The 22323-nt window shown below is 38.1% G+C and overlaps 2 protein-coding genes across 3 annotated transcripts; both read right to left on the minus strand.

The window, feature by feature from the left end:
- Window positions 1-151: 151 nt before the first annotated feature.
- LOC112182605 (probable sulfate transporter 4.2) lies at window positions 152-8182 on the minus strand. Of its 2 annotated transcripts, none has more exons than XM_024321106.2 (17): window positions 7655-8182; window positions 6680-6728; window positions 5927-6128; window positions 5344-5512; window positions 4832-4897; window positions 4614-4721; window positions 4112-4219; window positions 3960-4025; window positions 3642-3702; window positions 3418-3545; window positions 3067-3108; window positions 2488-2604; window positions 2059-2110; window positions 1361-1499; window positions 1112-1200; window positions 802-878; window positions 152-698 (listed from the first exon to the last, which is right to left on the minus strand). In XM_024321106.2, exons 1-17 carry the CDS (start codon window positions 7976-7978, stop codon window positions 378-380), a joined length of 2118 nt encoding a protein of 705 aa, XP_024176874.1. In that variant the 5' UTR covers window positions 7979-8182; the 3' UTR covers window positions 152-377. The 2 variants fall into 2 exon arrangements, with proteins under 2 accessions (XP_024176874.1, XP_024176876.1); XM_024321108.2 differs by having other exon boundaries at window positions 5927-6132; window positions 7655-7792.
- A 759-nt stretch (window positions 8183-8941) lies between these two features.
- LOC112182606 (metal tolerance protein 11) lies at window positions 8942-13046 on the minus strand. The gene is made up of 6 exons (XM_024321109.2): window positions 12481-13046; window positions 11808-11917; window positions 11471-11716; window positions 10369-10449; window positions 9981-10214; window positions 8942-9535 (listed from the first exon to the last, which is right to left on the minus strand). The coding sequence occupies exons 1-6, from the start codon at window positions 12644-12646 to the stop codon at window positions 9188-9190; spliced, it is 1185 nt and encodes a 394-aa protein (XP_024176877.1). The 5' UTR covers window positions 12647-13046; the 3' UTR covers window positions 8942-9187.
- Between the last annotated feature and the right edge of the window lie 9277 nt (window positions 13047-22323).

The following is a 22323-nucleotide window of genomic DNA, read 5'->3' on the forward strand; positions in this document are numbered from 1 at the left end:
AAATTGATTGAGACCTACGATACATGGATATGCAAATATGGTCGTGAATCCCGTACCGATACGGAATCGTACCCAGATTTAGATATGCACTGGATACACTCATATCTGCTTTGGATACGTGAAATAAAAGGGTTGGGGGTAAAAAAAACAGTTGATTCATCAAATTAACTAGTACATTGCTTGTTGAATTTTCTTTTTTCCTATTAAGAAACCTGTTGCTGCCATATGCTTTACATTTTACAACAAAGAAGCCTAATTACATGGAAAGAATCAACCCTGAACCTAAAAAAACTGGGATATATTTAATGACAAATACGAACCTGCCCAGAAAAAAAGTAGGCGGAATTCGATACCAAGTAATGAACATATCAAGAAAATCAAGAAGATTTTCGAGACAATAAAGGCTCCAACTGAGGGTCGCTTTCCTTGGTAACTAAAGATGTCTGGTTCCCAGACTCGAGCTCGGATAGTGATGAATCCTCTGCTCTTTGTCTAAGAAATCTCTGGAAGGAACTCTGCCTCTCTTCAGTCAGAGGTTCGGCCATCTTAGGTGTCTCTTTTAAGCTCTGAACATGCTGAAGGCAAACTTGAACAGCATCGTGCACTCTTACGAAGAACCACTCCTTACCAATCAGCTCTACTACGCCTGATCTTGATAAGGTCATCAGAGTTTCTCGATTGAGATTTGAAATGGCAATCTGCATTGCATACAGATAGTTAGAAACAGCATGCTATTAGCATATTTCAAGTGTTTTATAATATAGAATAATCAAGAAATAATCCCTCTGAAGGAACATTCACCTGGATGTCCCGCAACTTGTACTCCTGATGCAACTCTCTTAAAGCTTGGACACCACTTGAATCTATATATGTTACAGCTGAAATAAGATAAAGATATGATTCAGTCAATCAGCAGAACCTTTAGTCACATCAACCTTATGAACAAGGTCAGCACTAGCATTCTTGATCTGCAGCATGCAAAACTAGCATACTTTTAAAAAACAATGTTTAGCATATTGTTACGCAGCTTGTGTCTGCACGCACCTCTATTCATTAAGTGCTTCTTCATAACCCATGAAAAATAAAAATAAAATTGAATTAAAAGACTTACGTGCCATCTCTATGATCACAAAATAAATTCTTTCAACTTCTGGTCCACGGCTAGTAGATCTATCAACCTCCACTTCATATTCACGTAGCCTGAAAAAGGAACTCAAATTGATTTAAATTTGGTTTCTTAAATGGATAACGCGGAAAGTTACATTACTGTAGAGACATCCTATGTAAATAAACCGTATTATAATGAAAGAATCACAATTATTAATGTTTGCTATCAAAATAAGATCGCATGAAATTATACCTGTCTTTTATGTAACTAATGTTAGCAAAGTAAATAGGTGCATCAATCCGAACAATCACAATTCCATTGTATGTATATGCTTCTGGATATTGTTGTGTATTTCTGTAAACAGTGGTACCTGGGAGACGCCCCAAGACAGCTGCAACATAAAAGAAACTATTAAGGATGCTTGAGTTTAATAAAATTGAATCTTTATTCCAGATACAAACTACAAACAAGGAAGAAATTATCCTTTCAGCATCATTTCCAATCCTAAAAAGGGGAAAAACCATAGCGGTAATATCTAATTACATCAGTGTACGAAACATGCAATGGTTTGACAGTTTATCAATAGATGCATTTTTTGTATCTCCCTCTTAAAGGCTCTAAGAGACCACGGAAAGGTAGTATTGGTAACCAACCAATAAAAGTTTAGAACTTAACAGATGCATTGGTTTTTGGATAGAGTATAGAGAGGAAAGAGAGTCACTGCCATCCCTTCCCAATTGTATAAAATACAAAAGCATCACCAAGATAAAACAAAGATGATGGATAACAACAACAATAGACATGAAAAGGATAGCAGGATGCACCTTACCTCTAGAACTATTGAAAGTTAAAAATGAAGCATAAAGGAATAATGTGCAGTGATACAGGAAGCGAAGAACTTGGAACATCAACTTATATGCATAATTTTATAATAAATTGAGTACACTTACCAATATGGGGATTTGCTGATTCATATATAACAAATGCAAGTGAAACACCAACCTGCAATCACCAACATACATTAAAACTAAATAATTACAAAAGGAAAGGATACACAGAAAACGAGAGAAGGAGACAAGAGAGCTTCTTTCAGAACTTCATTCAGGCAATTTGTATAATACTCGATTGTTCCAAGCTACTAACCCAATAAGAATCGATTCACAAAGCTATACCTGTCAGGCTAATGCAAATAAACCCCGAATACGTGTATTGAAACGGATACATGAGTTACTACCAGAGCACTTGTCTTGTGGATATATGTGGATCTTTAAGTATATAAGCTAAACAAGGAATCCCGAAAATAATATTTCCTTTCTATTGCCCGAATAACTATTTCTATCCCAGTAAAACCAATAAATATAACTGCTTCAAGTACTCACCCCAACAAGGACGCCAATCTCAATGCCAAGGAACAAAGTTGTACTGCTTGTGATGGTCCAAAGAAGAAAATCTTTCTTATCAACTCGCCATAAAAATATAGCCTCCTCATAATCCACCTGAAGTTCAATAGAAAAGGTCGCTTCTAAGAAATGGTGGTATAACTGGTTCAAGTTTTCATGACAATATTTAGTGCACAAACACACAATCACAATTATCTACAAAATGAAACCAAGATACCCCCATCATTCATGAGTTTATGCATGATAACTGTATTAGTGTCATTTCTTTGAGCCAATGAACTTTTCCTTTTGCATAATATGCATGAATACCAATTCGCAACTAAAACAGATAAGATGGTAGCTTCTTACTTTTGAGAATCTCACGGATAGAGTTTTACCAGCAGGGTAATGTTATGCATGCAAGTCTAACCAGATAGATAATACTTTGCAAAAAAATGAAGAGATCAAAATCCACTACTGATATGTCAACTCATTAGTTGCTTACATTATAAAAATGTTGAAAGCATAACGAAAGCTAGAAAATGTAAGAACAGCTCCTTAAAACTGTAGAATACTCACCAGGCCTATTACAGCAGAAATGACAATGGCAGCTAGAGCACACTGATATAGAGAAAGAAACTCTATAGTTAGCGCAAAAAAAGTAATTGTTTGCAATTGAATGACAAAATAGAATTAAGTAAACAATCCAATCCGACAGAACATACAATCAAACAGTTTGCATCTTATTTTGTAAATTCCAATCCCACAATAAATTACTGATCAAATGTAATGAAGAAGAAATATTGTTTCAAACAGAATTTTAAAGGAGACAGCAAAAGCCAACAGATATGGTGTTCGAGCCACACATATGGCTTGCAGAAGATTACATTCCCAAACAAAAGACAAACAAACATATTAACCTGGACATACCTGGGGTATGGATTCAAACAGTGTAGTCATAAATAGGAGGGCACACCCCATTATAAATCCCATAACAATTCCAGATAAGCCAGTTTTTGCTCCACTTTCATTATTCACAGCTGACCTAGAAAAGGAACCTGCATGACATGGAAAATATAAAAATGTTAAATATACATGAAGCATATTATGTGCAAATCAGGGCTACAGTTCTTAAAGACTCATATAAATCTTACCTGTTGTAGGGTATGCAGAAAAAAATGAACCAAAAATATTTGCCACCCCAAGACCGAACAACTGTTTAGAAAGAAACAAGACTCATTAGATATAGTCTATAGATAATAGGTTCTTGCTAGCCGGTAGCCACCACCAAGCAGAATATATCTAACAAGCAAAAATGATGAAAAGACTGGAAGAGAAACATGCAGTCAACATGTGAGGTTTGACTACAAAGTGCTTCCTTCAACTAATATTTTTGTTTATAATTGTTAAGTTGTTAAATAACAGCTTTAGTTATGAGTCTATTACACATCTAAATTTTTCCAAAATCATACCTCTTGATTTGAATCCAACTCATAGCCATTCTTTGCTGCTAATGCTTTTGCAATGCCCACAGATTCCTAAAGTTCAAAATGAATTACCAATAGGATCAATAGAAAAGAAAAAACAAAACAAAACCTGAATTGATAAATGGAACTCCTTTTACCAAAATAGCTACACCAGTAATGAGAAGCGCAGTCGGAATCAAAGATGTAGCATATCCAAAAGCTTTAGGGATGGAAAATGATGGAAGGCCCTGCGGTATGTCTCCTACCTAAAGACCACACAATGTCCTTTATAAACTTACTACTCACATAAAATAATGTAGAATTACGTACTATTGTAAAACTAACATATACATGAAAACAGATACAGTCTGAAGTATGTATTTAGTATTTACAAAGTCCATATAGGAAGATATAATTCTAGTCAATCAATTATCTAGTTAAAGTTGTTTTTGAAATTTCATGGATGATACATTCATTAGCATTCACAAGCTAGAGTTTCAGTTCATATGCATAGCAGACTTCTGGTTGACAAAATGTAGACAAAAACTGACTCCAGTGACTCTACTTGCCAGTTGCAACTAACATTTAATGACTGCCTTATTAAATTGATTAGACCAATAAGTTATAATTAAAACTTGGTCTAAAATATGCATCACTTACCAAGGATATGGAAGATGGATTAAATATTTTTACAAAAATAGTGCCCAAAAGGACTGCAGTGAGGGGACCTGCTGCTCTCAGGAAACGCAAGCGTTTCCTTGTCTTTCCCTGAATGTATAGAATCAAAATGAGAAACAGAATTCTGGTATAAAAAAAAAATATATATATATATATATATATATATATATTCCAGCAAAACTAAAACAATAAGCTCATACCAAGTGTTTCATGGTCAATAGTATCGCAAGAATGACAGATCCCATTACGAAAGGGGGCCATGAAAACTACAAAAGGAAAAACCTGATGTGGTTAAGAAATGAACTGATAAGTATAACACAAGCCAACACATTGAACCTAATAAGTAACAAAACAGATGTGGTTCAAATGTTGGGACAAAAAACCGAGACAACCTAGACAGACGTCTTATATCTACCCCCTGTAGAATTTCTTCCTAAACTGCTGTAAAGTAACTACAACTGAGACTTGCTTGCTTAAAAGATACTAATAGAAGTTGAAAACTAATATACAACATTTCACTGAACAGAACATATGAAATTTGAACATTCCACGAAATGCAGAATCAATTTGCCAATGTATATGAAATTCATAAGGAATATTAATAACCACCTAAGTTGTAAAACAGCCAAGTTACCAAATAGCTGCAAAGTCACATGAAAAATTGTAAACTCAAATTTGAATATAATAACTTGGGCTGGCAAGGAAAGCATACCGCATCAACTCCAGATATAATGCTCTTAATCAGTGGCACAATCTCGCTACTTCGTTCTACATCATATCCCAAGAAGTATTTTGCTTGAGATAAAGCAATCACAATGGCTGAAGCAGTTGTAAAACCAGAAATGACTGAGTGGCTGATGAAGCGAATAATCCATCCAAGCCTGGACAGGAGAAGAATAGAATGTAAATGAAACTAAAAGACCAACTTAGGAAAAAAATAAAACAGGACAAGAGCTTGAGGGTTGTTTTCCAGGAAGAATACTGTTTTACTTACAGTATTTCATCTACCTAGAGACAATGCTCAAACACCCTAAAGTCGCTTCTTTGGGAAAAATGATATCATACAGTATTCAATTAGTTTTTGATAATGTTAAGACCAGTACAAGCTAAATCTAACATTGTGGTTGGATTGTAGTTTGAACATCCTGTGATTCAGGATTAGCTACAATTTCCAACATCATAACTGATAGGCTCCAACCTTCTTCAGATGTCAGAACAGAATGCATATAGTTGCTAAGTAATGCATAAGTACATCTACATGACCATGATACTAAACAGAAGAAAATCGCAGGTACCTTAAAAGCCCCAAAATGCATTCCATGATCCCAACCATGAGTGCCAATAATATTGCCAGCTCAGTGTATAACGCATCGGAAGAATCAACGATGCCACTTAAAACATTGGAGACTAGGAGTGAAACCAACGCTACTGGACCAACAGCTAGCTGACGAGATGAGCCAAATATAGCATACACAAATAAAGGTACAAAACCAGAGTCTACCTTGCAAAATCAGGGTAACATTCAGATTTAAGACATAAATATAACAAAAGCCATAACCAAAATAAAATAAGATAAATTAAGATAAATATTTGAGCGACTCAGAATACCAAAATAAGTAGGACAATCAGCAATTTAGCTAGGGTGGAAACAGCCACATTTTTGTCATAGGATCATTATAGATAAGTACTCTTTTTTCTGACTGCAATGGCACAAAACTGTCTCATACTCTCTCATGAGCATTTTGTACAGCCTTCAACACTATTCAGAATTAGACTGAAATGGCATGTTCTAAAACTTCCCTATTCAGCTCAAGGAGACCAAAGCTAAACTAAAATACCAATAGAAAGCTTTGCACTTTTACCCCACTTCCCACCAAAGGGAAAAAATAAATAAATAGATAAATAAAAAATAAAAATAAAGCAAAAGAAAACTATTGAAAAGAGAGGACTCCTGGTTCAAAATTATAGAAATCATAATAAGAGAAAACAATAACTCAATAAAATTGTAACAGAAAAAAAAAAAACTTAATAAGATTGGGTGAACTTACAAAGTCCGTATATGGGTTCAAGCCCAGCCAATTTTGCATAAGACATTGCCTGCCATTTCACAGCAAAGGATCAACAAAGGAACTAACAGCCAAACATTGGACATGAAATAATTAGATTCAAACACACTCATTGCAATCAAGAATTAGTAATATCTTTTTCTATGAAATAATTAGATTCAAACACACTCATTGCAATCAAGAATTAGTAATATCTTTTTCTATGAAAAGAAATTAGAAAATCTCATATATACCGCATTCGGTACATTATAATTTATACGAAATTTACAGCCATGTATAAGTTCAGTAAAACCTTGTTCTTAAACACTTATTACTCAAATTTTATCGAGTACAAATTCAAAATTAAGTAATATCTTTTTAACTGCATCATGCAGAGTAGGCCTAAATACTCCAAATTAAAAAAAATGACAGTGGACAATTTCTCTGGTTCCAAGTGAATGAACAGAAAGAACAATTTTTTAGTCGATTCAAAACAGAATCCTATACGAGATTCATTAGTTAATTACCAATGTATCAATTTACACCCAAAAAAAAAATTACCACTGTATCAATAATTCCTAATAGGCAATAATTAAATAAATTTATTCAATCAACAACAGTTGAATACATGATTGCTTACATCATGAACAGTAATATTATATAGATTGAGAAATTATGACCAGAATGAAGACACGTGGTTAGAGAGAGAAACAAAATTAATATGAAATTACTGTTTTACAGTGCCAAATTATAGAAATCTTGCTTTGGTTAATCTGAATCAAGCATTGAATTACAGCGTTAAAATCGGTTTGTTTTTCATTTCTTACTTGATTAACACCACTGTAGTAGAAGCCAAACTGACATTAAAAAAATAATAATTAAAAAAAAAAAATTCCGTGTTCGATTTTGCTCAGCATTATCTTCAATTATCTCATCAACCATGAAAACGACGACGTTTGACTGAAAGCGAAAACAGACCTGAGGAACGAGCATGACGCCGACGGTCATTCCGGCCATGAGATCGACCTGGAGATACTCGCGCCATTTGTAGGTCCGAATCCACCGGAAGCAAGGCAGAAACAGCTCCAGCCACTCAATCCAGGTCATGCTGACGACCTTCGATTTCCACCTCGACAGCGCGGCCCACAGCGGCGACGCATTTGAGGAGGAGGAGGACGACGACGACGACGACGCTTCCGGGTGCAGCAAGGGGATAATCCGGACGGGTCGGGTCGTCATCGGCATGGAGGAGGATCCGCCCGCGAAATCGGAGTTGCTTGGGGATGCGTAGGTTATCTCCATGCGCACCACCGCCGCATTTGACTATATAAAAAAAACCGTTATTGTGCGCGCGCGCGGCGTTTGGTGGTGGTGGACCACTGCCTGTGGTAAAAATGGTAATTTCAAAAAGCGAATGGGATATTTTTTGTTTTCCGGGGAATTTAGATTTTTCTCTGGCTTTTCGTTGGTGGAGATTTAAAGAGGGCCAGAGCTAAAGAGAGAAAGACTCATGAGTGTAATTTTCCAATTACTGATGGCTTCTATTATTTCGTTTCATAATTATGTAAATCTCGTTCGCAAAGCGAAAAAAGGGGAAAAAAAAAAAGAAACTGGGTAGAAAAAATATATTTTAGTGTTTTCCTATAAGTGAATCACATTTACAAGCTTTATTCTTCGTTCTGGTTAATTGGAATTAGATTTTGTAAATCCTCAGGATAAAAAAGTTAGATTCGGTGATCAATGGTTTTGGTAATTTTACAAAAGTAGAGAGTTTATATGAAACTTCCCAAATAGAAACAGATACATAGAAGGTTGGTGGGTCAGAATGGATGTGGACGAGAATATGGTGAAGTTCAGGCCTTCAATCATTGAGGTCCAGGTACGTACACGGAATCGTGGTGCTTGCCACGTGGATGAATCAAACTCGTCAGCATGTGCGTTGGGGTGAGTAGTAAAAAAGAATTACTGAGAGTCATGTATCTGTGTAGCAAAAGAGAATCATATCCGGCCGCCGCCGTGGCACGTAATCTATAAATTATATTTTTAGAGATATGTCCAACCCATCCGAGACCTTTCCACGAACATGTGCGTATTGAATAACATGATCGTGTTTAAGCGTCTAAGGTATAATATCATTGCAATAAGAAACCAAAAGAGAAGATGCTTTTGTACTAACCCTTTGTTTGGTATGAGAGTCATGAGTCATGACCATGTGTCCATGTGATAAAAACATATAAGAAACAGTAGAATGAGAGAGGTCAACTATGCGTGGTAAAAAGATGTTGTAATCATTTAAATTAATAGCTATGTCTTGCTACAAGGTGCACGGACCAGCATTCATCGGCATCTTAGTTAGCCAGTGTTACCAGAATCCAACCTGTCCTCGACAACAAAATATATACATGTACATTTCCAGTTTTGATATTGCCTACCATTCAGAATCAACTTTAGCATTCAAGTTGATACACAGAATGATCGATCAATCAGAATGATGATATACATTCCATCTTTCTAAGAGTGTGATTGTGCATGCTCGGGCTTGTGACTGAATTCATAGTCTAGATGGACAAAGGCACGCTCGATTTCAGGCAGCAGCTCCAGCTTCTCCTGCAGCGCTTCCCCTATGTCATGAGCCTCTTGTAAGGGCATGGTTGCTGGCAGGACAATGTCAACCTCGACAAAGTAGTGTGAGCCAAAGGTGTATGCACGGACTGTGTCGATATGGCGTATCGCCTTGTGATGGTTCCAGCAAAGGTATGTCAGTTTTTGTAGGTATTCTGGAGCAGCTGATTTTCCAACTAGGGAATTCACATTTTCCAAGACAGTCATTGACCAGGTGCGAATGGTGTACAAAGCCAGCTGCAGAAAATCCAAGAGTTACATGCAAGTATTACTACCAAAAAGACCAAGAATAATGCGTTCAAACAATGGATACAGCAATCACAAAAGGCCAGGCTTACAGTCAGATGGGAACGGTAGTGATCATTATATTCACATAATCAATCTCTTGATCAGGATCATGAACCCCATAGAGGGAACTCAAGAACTGCAAGTTCATTTTAAGCAGAGTATGCCATAGCAACAGGTGACCTCAGTTGTATAGCAAGCTTTTATATAATATCTGATGTTCTATCACTCAATTTCTACGTAAGATTCGCCACTGCGTAAAACCTATATAACACCATCCCTTTTCATTAAGGAGCAAGACTCTACGCCCTTATAGGCTTATGAGTTCTGAGTCTTTAAATTATTTGATTTGGATGAACAAAGAGTGAGGGCCAGGATTGAAAGGAAAACCACTTACAATTATAGCTCCAACAGGGTCCATCCAATCATCAAAGTAATTAGCAAGGAGCACAGCAACCAGACCAATGATGTTGGTGATAACATCAAAGAAATGATCTTGGGCATAGGCTTTAACAATTTCGTTGGTGAAAGTGCGGCAATAAAGCATCAGAAGCAATTTCACCAAAGTGACACTGAGCATAATACCCACAACCCATCGCTCTTGATCTTTGGTCAAGCTGAACACATCCTCCTGGTCAGACATATAAATATGGAAAGCAACATGATATGAGTGTTCTACTTCAGAAAAAAAATAATAATAAAAATAAAAAAAAACAAGAAGCCATATTTTGTAATAAAAGCCCAAACATTTTAGATGCTTACAATATCAGGTCATAATAACTTACATCTGAAATCAGGGTGCGCATAGACTCTAAGATGATCTGCAGTCCCAGTGTTGCCATAACAGAAGCAAAAACTAGGATTCCCTGCATTTTTTTTTAAGTTTCAGAAGTATCATTAAGACAAATACAATAACTCAAAAAAGAATCAGAAGACAGGCAATGAAATGATTCAAACAAAATACTTCTTGACTCAGTTCAATGCTAAGCAAGAGGGCTTGCTCAGCCTCACAACCCTAACACAAACCATAAGCTGTTTCATTTGGCAAATGCCCAGATGAACTTAAGGGATCAGCTTAGAGAGATGCGCGAGTTGGTTTGCAAGTCTTAAATATAATTATACACGCTCGTAAAAAATATGTACTAATCCTCCAGACACACTATTAAATTCATCCTAACAAATACCAAACGGCAACCCTTGCAGACCAGATAAGCTGGAACAGATTTCTCCTTTATCATGCGGACAAGGAAAAAGAAAAGAAAATGAAAAGGAAAAAAATCATAGTATATTCTAGTCAAAAATAGTAAACGATCAAGATATGCCAATAAGAAATTGATATAGGAAATAACCACACTAAACATGGTCAAGCAGTAAGCATATGAAGTTGGATATAAAGATTGCATATAAGACATGCACATACATTGAAAGCAGTATTGAACATCTTGCAAGAGGAAGCATTTTAAAAGGAAGTCTAGAAAAAATAATTATAAGTTTCCTCTAGTTACACATTATATGAACAAGTAGGGAAATTTAAAAAGGGCAAAGATATATCACTTCCTAAAGAGAAATGTGAAGTTTCATCCAATCTGAACATGTCAACAGTTCAGGATGAGATTAGATAGCCACAAGATTATCCAAGTTGCAAGACTAAGCCTAGCAGCCCTGCATGTTTGACTACTGATTACACCTATGGTATCATGTATGAGTAACATGTTATCACTACATCTATGAAGATTAGCAAGAATACAAAAGTTTGCATGTGCAACATAACTCAAACCTATAAAATAGAAACGAGCTTAAAGCGGATTCCAGTTGCATGCATCAACATCAGACGTGACGCAGAACTGTGATTCTATTGCAATGAAGAATAATTTTACAGACACATACCAACGGCTGCATACGTCTCTTCCCAATTGGATACTGATAAGGGTTCGGGGTTTGCATGGAGAATGCAGTAAACCACAGGATGAAGCCAGACAAAAGATCAAGCAATGAGTCCAGTGTGGATGCAATAATGGCTAATGAACCACTTCTGTAAGACGCATAAACTTTAGCTGCAAAAAGAGCCATGTTTGCAACATTTGATATTCTGATGGCGAAGGTCTCACTTTTAGCCAAACTGTCCCGCTCTTCCTGCAATCAAATATTTCTACAATCAGTTAAAAAGTATACCGACTATACTCATCTTGTTTATAGATAGATAGAACGTGATGCAATATCAAACCTTTGACATTCCAGGAATAAAACCCCGCTCCGCTAAGGCATCCATTTCGTTAAAGCCCTCAAGCATTTCTACCTGCTGTTGATAATACTCTGCCACATTATCCTCCGGGCCTGAATCCATTAAGCAGAACAGTTAATATTGCAGCTCTACATCGACAATAAAAACACTTGGAACTCTTAGTGTCTATTTCCTCTTTGCCTCTTTAACCCTTCACATAAGTTCTCCTACTCCCCGCCACGAAATTTTATAATTTCTCAGACTGAAATATAAGGACCCCAAGGGTGGAATATATGAATATAATCCCTCTCCATTAGTATCACAAAACGCACATTAAGAACCATTGAACTGGAAAGCCTTCCACTCCAGCACACTCCCACTAAGCATTTCCAATCCACCTCTACTTTAAGCTTTGAAAAGTGCTTCTTTACAGAGCAAATTGAAAGCTCAAACCACCATTGGAATCAAAAAAAAAAAAAATTTAAAAAGGAAAATCCACACCGCACAAATCAATTTGACTTGTTTAATAAGCACAAAAGAGGCAAAATTCCCATAGACCAAAACACTGAACATAATATTGCCATTTCTAACCATACAAATGGAAAAAGCCAAAGATCACGAACAAAAATATATATACATAAGAACTAGTTTAAACGATGAAGGGTGGCGAAATTACCTTTAACTCCAAGACAGTCATGGAAGGCCGCCCGCGGTGGCTTCTCCTTGTGCTCCGAGGACACCTGGAAGCTCTCGAAGTTCAACCGCCAGGAGCCGTCGACATTGCCGGAATCTCGCAACAGCGACTGCTCCTCTTCGTGGTCGGAGGTCACCGATGACGCCATTTCCAGGACAGAGAAAGAGAGGAGGCCCCGAGGATTGTGCGGCGGCGATTAGCACCGGGGTCCCGTACTGGAAATTTGGAGAGAATCTGAGGGCTTTCACAAGTAGTCGGAGATTTTAAGTGTGTCGTAGGGAGAGGATCCTCTGCTAAGCTTCTTACCTGCTTAACCTGCCTAAGCTTTAAACAACAGAGTGACAAGTGTATATAATTACATCTAGCGGACGGTATCAATTTCTCGCCACTATACTTTTATTTTAATTTTTTAATCCTTTGCTCATTTCTCATTTCACGACCAAGTACAGCGCTCCTTTGTCTTCTTCATCTAGTTCAAACCCAGGCTGGCCCTTTCATCATCTTCCTCTAAAATCGTGATCTTAGCAGAGCTAACCTTCAATTGTTCCCTTCCTGATTTTATATCACTCTTGCAATTATTTTTCTTTGTTCTTCTTATTTGATGTTTTTTATTTTTCTTTGCAGTCCAATTTTTTTTTTTTTTTTGAAATAAGGGATGGTGCAGCTGCCCTTAAGTCTTCATTAATGAAACTGCTGAATACACAGGGGGGACATAAAGCCTAAACCCCAAACAATTAGTAACGAGAGAATATCCTGAATAATAACGGGAACTCCCACTAATCCTATGTATTCAAACATGCACCAACTAGCAATGGTTGACATACTAGATAACTGGGCAACTCCATAAATAAATAAAAACACCACAAAGTTTCAATCTTTCAATTTTCCGACGACACACAGAACACCAAAACCAGTTTTCCGACCGGCCAAAGGTGAAAGCTCTCACCTTTAACAACCTCTGGCCTTTACGATGAAGTCCCCATCCCCTTTGGTGAATTGGGTGTCGCCGGGAAATTGAGGAGGGTTTAGTGTGTTTTTTCCTTAAGGTTTAGTGGGTGAGCTTTGGTGAATTGGGGACCCAAACGTTCTCTCTTCTTCGAGTGTTTGGTACTTGATCTGGGTCTTGTTCCTATTTGATTATTTTGCGCAAATATTGAGAAAGTTTGAATTTTTTCCAGCGTTTGGCCAAGTGAGGAAGGTTTAGTGGGTTTCTTCTTCATCACAAATACAAACAGCAACTAATCAATATTTATTTGAGATGACTGGGGTCAGGGTCGGGGCCAAATTATGATATGTAAATTATGTATGGTAAAGAAGAACATAAAGGGAGCTGACAAGAAGAGAGAGTTCTTCAAGAAAAGAATTAAAGAACCGGAGAGGAGGAGAAGGAAAGAAGAGAGAGAGATAGAGTAGACAAAAATTTAGAAAGGGGTTATTGCAAAATTAGTAATTCAGGAAGATTTGGATCATTAGATGTTATATTAGTCATGTGTCTAAATCTAGTGAAAAGTTTAGGCAGGGTAGGAGAGAAAATAAAAATAGAGGATCCGAGCCAGTGTAATAACTACGAAAACGGAAACTGATCGCCATGTGGTGCCACGTGTACGGACGAGATGGTGTGATGCGGAGAAAGGGACAGGAGTCCGAGTTGAACGGAGAAGGATCACGAGACATGAGGGCCACGGATTCTGAGTGTGGTAATGAATGTGGTGGTCCCGGGTTTGGACTGGGGATTCTGGGTCGGGTTATCGGGTGTGGATGAGGTGCACCGGAGCATTTGGATTTTAAGCCGTTGGATTTTTGTCGTGTGGGTGAGATGGAGTGAAGTGTGCGCGCAGTCAAAGTTGGTAGGGTTTTTTGTTTTTGTTTAGTAGAGGTTGGTGGGCTGTGCGTGGTGGATTGGGGAATGAGGATATCTAACTATATGAGATTTATGGGCCCACTTTTGGCCCCAATTATGGAACACCTTTGACCCACGATGAACACTAGTTACTTGCGAAATACGGAAATAATACTTTTCAATAAAATTTGGATATACTTGTTCAAAATTTAAAGATTCGATCTTTTTTTTTTTGTGTGTGAAAGGAAGATTCGAACATATTTTTCGGATACAGAGTTTGATCATGTTTTTCGAATACATGCAGAATGTGTTTGAATGAATTATTTTAGACGGGATTATTTTATATTTTACAATATTTTGAAGTATTTGATTCGATAATAAAAGTTATCTTGTTTGACTATTAGGATAGACGACGAAACTCCTCTTTTGCACTAGAGGAGAGAGAGTCATCATAAGCTAGATATCACTCTGAGATAGTTAAAATTATAATTTGTGTTGGCCTATGAGTTATTTATTTATGTTACCGCATCGCATCTTTTTAATATACTCTGGTGTTCTAAATCAACCACATCACTTCATAATATGTCATGTCACACATGCACAAAGTGACGAATTGGGAACATGTTAATTATTTAAGATATGAAATTTTGCATGACAATTTATACGAAAGGATTTGCAAAAACGAAAATTGTTATGTACTTGCATGTATTTACATGGTAGTTTTTTCATTGTTGAACTTGTGGCATTGGCGGAGTGTGAGGGCATGTGGTGTGCTTGTGGGAAGCTAGGTTGAGCGTGTGGCTTCATGAGTTGTAGTAACGTGTACTCATCGTTTTCTTTCTTGGATGAGACGTAGCGTCTGTATCAACTTTTATGGAAATGGAACCCTGGGCCATAAGCTAGGCTGCTAGACCATTCAATTCAGAATTTCAAACAAATACAAAAACTTCATTCAGTAGTAAACAGTACTAAGCAGAGTTTCTATGTCAAATGGGATTCTCTAGGAAAACGGTGGGGAAGAACCTCCTAAGTTCTATCTGTAAAACCCAAAATTCAGAAGCAATGTCAGCAACAAAAGAATACAAATTCAGAAAAACCCAGAAGCTACCCCATTTTTCAAAACCCATCTGAAATTTGATCCCACTCAAAACCAAAATCCACTGCTACCCCATTTTTCATAATACAATTTTACAATCCAATTTCAAAATTTTAAGCAGAAACATTCTCAAATACCTGAAACCAACAAATCAAAATCACTAGTAACCAAGACCGCAATGCAAAGAAGCTATCAAAAGCAAAAAACCAAAAACACCCATATGCGAAATCGTGAGAAGAGAGTTTGATTTCTAATGGAAGATAAGAAATTGGAGCCGATTTTACTATGATCGGTGGTGTTCTTTGCGATGGGGCTCAAGCAAGCGGCATGCATATGCATGGATGATGTGAAAATTGGAGAATGAAAAACAAAAGAAGAAGACGACTTCGCCAAGGAGGTACAACCAATAGCATGGGACAACGTTATAAATCATTAAATCTCGTAAAACTGGAAGGGCAGAAACATTATGACACAGTTCACTAAACATCAATGAACAGTATTTAGCGTCAATTCTATTGAGACCTCAGTGATTAATTGAACGATCTTTATTTCAATTTTTCTTATTTTCTCTCAAATTTCTCAACGGATGCATTGATTTGGATTTTTTTTTTTTTAATAACTTCAAACTCCGGCAACCTCTCTCATCACAGTTCGAGTGAGACTCAGATGCTCACTCTGTTCGCTTTCTCATCTACGTGCTAGCAACCCAAAAATTCTAAGTCAGTGAGAAGAGAAGGTGACATTGAGTCATTGACACAAGTAAGATATTGGAGACAAATCGAATATACACGGGATAAGAGACATCATGGTGGCCACAAAGCTTGACGAATAATGAGTTCTTTTTACAAAAACACCAACGTTCATTTTATGGTGTTGGAAATGTTCATATTTCTCTTATGCAGACGAATAAATTATTGAAGGTTTTCCAACCCGTGATATTTTTCTATCATAAAACTTTTGTGGCAATGATACTCGACGAAATAAACGACAATTCTATTTAAGAGATGCAAGAGACGTGAGTTCTATTCCAATATATGATCCAATCTAATCCATTTCAACTTACACTACGGGGCCAGTGAATCAGTGATACTCAACGAATTAAACAACAATTTTATACAAGATTGTAATCGAAACAAATAATTTCATGCAAGAGATACGAGTTCTATTTTAAGGTCCAATCTAATCATTTCTTCAACTTCCACTGAAAACAATAGTTGCAAATTGTTCATTTTTAGAAACTGTAAATCTTACTTTACGTTATGCCTATCCCCTTTCTCCTTTATTAATTTTGATAAAATCTCTTCATGATGTGCAAGAATTTGCCTCTTCATAATTCACTATAGTTTTTCTAAAAAAATATAAGACATTTAATTCCTTCGCATTTCAGCAACACGCAAAAAGGACGAGTCTCATTTTTATAAACCATTTACGTGTTTCAATACAGTGTATATATAGAATAATTTCAGAAACTTTTAATTTAAATACCATCAAAAGCCAATATATAATTTTAGGATTAAATACTTGTTACTCCTCAAACTTTTGCCTGAAAAATAGTTTAGTCTCTCGTCTTTCAAATTAAACTGGATAGTCTTTATTCTCTCTAATTCTCACACATGTCCAAAACAGGACTAAAATGACTATTCTACCCCCAAGATCCTTTTTTTATATTTTTTTCTCTTTTTTTTTTTATTTCTCTCTATTTTTTTATTTATTTTTTCTGCTTTTCTCTCTCTCCCTCTCCACAGATCAATCTTGTCCTCTTCACTACTCTCAATCTCTTACATTCTCATCTTCATCTTCTTCTTCAACTCTCCAGAACCCACCACTAAATGGGTCTTCGTCTTCCTTTATCAGAATGCAACTCCGGCGCCGGCAGAGTGCTGTACTAGAAGCCCGTCCGCTTCAAGCAACCCTCCACTCCGTTTCCGGCTAGCTTCTCCACATTCTCCGTCAGCAATTTGAACTCCTCCTCGATCGGCGGCGGGCTGGCTTTTATCATCTCGCCGGACGATGAGGTTGTCGGAGACGCCGGTGTGTTCTTGGGGCTCCAGAGCATGGAGGACCCGGGTTCGGGTTCCTGGTTGAGGTTCGTGGCGGTGGACCTCGTGAATTGATGGATCGAATTCGGCGGGTCTTCAACATATCCTTTTCATATTCGAATCTCAAACCTAGAGACCCGTTCTTCTCCTTCCATCTTGATCTTGATCAATACGTCAACGACTTGGGTGTTTCTGGGTGTTTCTGATCTGGGTTGTGTGTTGTTATTGCTCGATCTGATCTGGGTGTTTCTGATTATTCGTAATATGTTGGATGATGATAGTGAGGTGGCTTATTTGTGGGAGTGGTGGAGGATGAGGAGGAGGAGAGGTGGCTGAGCTTAGTGGGGACGACGATGGAGGTGGAGATGGAATTGTGGCGGCGGAGCTTCCATGAGGGGTGGAGGGGGCCCACCAAGCGTTGCAGAGTGGTAGTGAGTGCGGTGGATCGAGTGGATAAACTCGAGGTCGGATACAAGCTTGGAGAGATGGATTGAGTGGATAAACTCGAGGTCGGATACGAGCTTGGAGAGAGAGAGAGAGAGAGAGAGAGAGAGAGAGAGAGAGAGAGAGAGAGAGAGAGAACCAGCTAGAAAATAATAAAAAATAAAAAGAGAACAAAAAATAGAGAGAAATTAAAAAAAAAAAAAAAGATCTTGGGGGTAGAATAGTCATTTTAGACCTGTTTTGGACCATATTGTGTGAGAATTAGAGAGAATAAGGACTATCCAGTTTAATTTGAAAGGCGAGGGACTAAACTGTTTTTCAGGCAAAAGTTTGAGGAGTAACAAGTATTTAATTCATAATTTTATATTTGTTGCAGAGAAACTGAAATTGAGAGGAAATCGCTGTGTATTCTCATTAATAATAGGGGCCTCTTTATATAGAACAATGTATAGAATCTCAATCATACAAGGAAAGTAATCGTACATTGAATAAGAATCTAGATCCTTCTAATTTAACCCTATTACCACTAGGTCAAGTAACCTAGAGTTTGGGCTAAACACAAATAAGGGTTTACTTGATCACTCCCTCTTGTGTTGCCCAAACGCGGTGCTTCTCTCGTTGCCTCGTTAAAAACCTTGCAGAGTAACAAAAACCCAGTGAGACAAAAATAACCTCGGTCGAAGGGAAAAAAGAGCACAACACACTCTTCACATTTCGAGGTGAACATGTAGACATCTTCCCCTGATGACTACGATCATGGGAGTTCAGATAATTTCCGCAAGCCAATTCTTGCCACATGTTTCTCGAACGTGGATTTGGGCAATGACTTAGTAAACAAGTCTGCCACATTATCCTCAGATCGAACCTAGTTCACTTTGGTATTTGAGGAGAGTCTGTTGTTGCTGATTATGCTTGGTGTTGTCGCTTTTGATGTAGCCTTGCTTCATTTGTTCAAAACGAACAACATTATCCTAAATGCTCGTAGGTTCATCTTGTGGTAGACTTCAAACCACAATTGTTCGAACATGTGTGATTATGGATCCAATCCATAAACATTCACGAACCACTTCATGAAGAGCAATAATCTCTGCATGGTTCGAAGATATAGCGACTACGGTCTGTTTTATAGACCTCCAAGATATCACGGTCTTTTCTCATGGTGAACACTTAACCAGTTTGGGAGCGACCTTTGTGTGGGTCAGAGAGGTATCCAGCATCAGCAAAACCTTCCAAAAAACTTATATCGTTTTGGGATGAGGATAGAGAAAGCAGGCTAGCGTTGGCGGCGTTTCTGGTGTGTGATGGGTCCGAATCCATCTTCTCTCTGTATGGATAGAACAGGCCCATATCAATTGTACATCTCAAGTACTGAAAGATATCTTTTACACCAATCAAAAAGGTGTCGCGTTGGCGCAGAGTTATACCTTAGCTAACAAGTTTACTGCAAATGAGATGTCTGGTCCTATGCATTGAGCTAAGTACAATAATGTACCTATTATACTCAAGTAAGGCACTTCTGTTTCTAGCACATCTTCGTCATCATCCTTCAGACAAAGAGGATAATTTTCAGAATCAAGACTACGGACGATCATGGGGGTGCTTGAAGCTTTGATCTTGTCAAAATGCCTAAGCATCTATCGACACAATGCTCAAGTTCCAAATTGAGACATAATCGAGTTCTCCCATAATCCTTCATCTCAAAATCGGATTTCAAGTGTTCAGCGGTTTCCCTTAACTCTTTAAAGGCTTCTAATGAAGATCATGTCCAACATGAACCGCGATGGAATCTGAAACTTATTATGGAAACGCGTGGGCATATCCCTTCCCAATCAAGTAGTCATTTTAGCAAGCGTTTTAACCTCTTTGTAAAAGCGCTCCGTGGGCTAGAACCACTTGACTTGGGTAAATGAAGTTCACCATGAACCTTCATGTATATTCCGTATCTAGATCCCTATAGAGATACGTAGTGACCACATTTGTAAGCTGCATGTTCAGTTATTCGAAAACTACCAAACTGACAGGGTAGTGGAGTGCAATGACATCCGTTACGAGAAAATATATCTCATCGTAGTTGATTTCAGGGCGTTTTATGAGAAGCCTTGCGCCATAAAGCGAGATTACCATATCTTTTTCTCACTACGCTTTCTAAAGAAGACTCATTAGTCAATAAGTTTTATGTTAGGAGGTGTTGGCATCACTAGCTCGAAAACTTTTCTCTTCGATAGAGAATCCATCTGAACCTGGATCGCATATTTCCATTTAGGCCAAATTTCTCTACGTTGGCATTCATTCATCAACGGAGCGTGGTTCAATATCATTTGACTCAACAAACTCATGTGCAACGAAATGCGTAACTACATCATCAATTATGATGGAGTTTCTATCCCACGTCTCATGTACACTAGTGTAAGTTTCATAGAGCTCTATATTCTCAGAAATAGGTTCTGACGTTGAGGCGTCCCCCAACGATAACCCTAACCCGGAAGATTCTCATGAGATGGATTTTAAGTCTTGATGATCAAAGGATTGGAATGTGCCAAAATGTCCTTCGAACCTACGGGCCTCCCACGCATCCTAGCTGGGGCCATGGCCTGTAACGCCAGAGTGCTACTCTCTTTGGCGTTGGCGCCATGCCTACATCCGTGTAGGGTGGAACTACGTCCTCTCGTAGGGACGTTCTTCCTTGCAGGCTTGTTTGCAACATATTTGTGTGATCTCGTCACTTTAACAGGGATCGAGATGAGACATAGTGGGGACAGGCCATGACAATTCCTATCGTTCTTGCTGAACATCCGTGTTCTTATCTCCCCCTAATGACGGAAAGACTGTCTCATCAAATTGACAACCAGCAAATCTAGCGGTAATGAGATCGCCTTGCAAGGGCATTAAGTGGCAGACGATTGTTGGAGTCTCATTCTTACATAGTTGCCCATTCGTCTGTAAGGACCCATCATAGAGCGTTGTGGCAGTATAAATGGCTCACTCAAATATGCGTAAGTACGATACTTGTACCCAGTCACTAGCTGTAACGCAGAGGTACATTGAGTGGCGGTGGGTCGTAGACGAATTAGCATAGCTGCATGCGATATTGCATCACCCCAAAAGGATATAAGGAGATTAGTTTTCATTACCAAAGTCCGGACTATCATCATAGTCGTTTCCATAAGACCATTTGGGTGTGTACATGGAAATATGATGTCCAACATCAGTCCTATTGCAATATCCATCGAAAGTCTTTCGTTGTAAACTCTCTAGCATAGTCAAACCCAATTGACTGAATAGGGTGATCTGGGGAGTGAGTCTGTTGTCATATGACATGTGCTAGGAGTGTAGCATAAGCAGCATTTATAGTGGACAATGGCACAACGCGTGACCAGCGTGTTTGCGTGTCAACCAACATCATGAAATATTTAAGCGTCCGCAAGTTGGTTGAATCAATCCACAGAATCCCCATGGATTCTATGTAAGAACAGAATGAGTATATTCATTTCCTTTGCATAGGACGGTCTTAGTCCTAATTTCCCTAAGGAATGGGCTTTGTAAAACGAGCAAGAGGCTTTAGAAGCAACCAATGGGTATTTTGGTTAGGCCTGAGCGTCTAAAACGCTATTTGAATCAAGTTGGTGATTGCAGCATCACCTGGGGCGCCATCACCATGATGGACGCTATCCATGGAGTTATGGATAGGGACTGCGCCAGCCCTAGGCTCATGGTGGACTGAGGCGGTGCCCTAGGCAGCTGCGTCGGTCACACTTAATCCAAAAATCAACTTTTGATTTATGCTTCGTTTCGCTCGAAAGAAATGATGTCCATGTGAAGTCTTTAGTAGATGGATCATCATATCATGACTAGGATGACCTATCCTGTCATGACAAAACCAATATATGTCTAAATCCAAGAGATCTTCTCTCATAACTTTATTGGATTTAATAGCTCGAATAGTGACATAAAGTCCACTAGAGAGACACATAAACTTCTCTAAGATGTGTCTTTATTCACAATCATTAGAGGTATTGCAAAGGAACTCATTTCCGTTCTCTACATGAGTTTTCGCATGGAATCCGTCGGCTATTCATAGGTGTGATTCACATTTGAAGCATAGAGAGTTTCTGTGACAGTAATTAAGGTGTCATTTGGCAAGTGGAACTTGGGCTATTCCATGTCCTTGAATTAATACTGATGGCCCAACCATCGTAGTCACAAAAGTCATATGCTCAGAATCAAAATGGAGTCATAAAGAACTCGAAATTTTATTCATAAGCCAACGGAGTTACTTCATTGTCTCTTTGACTAAACAAAATGTAATCCAAAATGATAGCTAATGCAAAACAATGGTAGTCGTCTAACTTCTTTCGGTAATTCCAAAATAAATGTGACCAGGTGAGTAGAGAGATGTCGGTGGAGCA

This window comes from Rosa chinensis, chromosome 1, assembly GCF_002994745.2.
Source record: "Rosa chinensis cultivar Old Blush chromosome 1, RchiOBHm-V2, whole genome shotgun sequence".
NCBI classification, from domain to species: domain Eukaryota; kingdom Viridiplantae; phylum Streptophyta; class Magnoliopsida; order Rosales; family Rosaceae; genus Rosa; species Rosa chinensis.

Excerpts from the sequence above, each read along its gene's own strand:
- LOC112182605 (XM_024321106.2), bottom strand. The coding sequence starts at position 7,978 with ATGGAGATAACCTACGCATCCCCAAGCAACTCCGATTTCGCGGGCGGA. Across the intron at positions 4,898-5,343 it reads TTATATCTGGAGTTGATGCG|TTTTCATGGCCCCCTTTCGT; the intron begins GTATGCTTTCCT and ends TTCCTTTTGTAG. Across the intron at positions 3,546-3,641 it reads TTCTGCATACCCTACAACAG|GTTCCTTTTCTAGGTCAGCT; the intron begins GTAAGATTTATA and ends CATGTCATGCAG.
- LOC112182606 (XM_024321109.2), bottom strand. The coding sequence starts at position 12,646 with ATGGCGTCATCGGTGACCTCCGACCACGAAGAGGAGCAGTCGCTGTTG. Across the intron at positions 10,450-11,470 it reads AGAGACGTATGCAGCCGTTG|GGAATCCTAGTTTTTGCTTC; the intron begins GTATGTGTCTGT and ends AAAAAAATGCAG. Across the intron at positions 10,215-10,368 it reads TGCGCACCCTGATTTCAGAT|GAGGATGTGTTCAGCTTGAC; the intron begins GTAAGTTATTAT and ends ATGTCTGACCAG.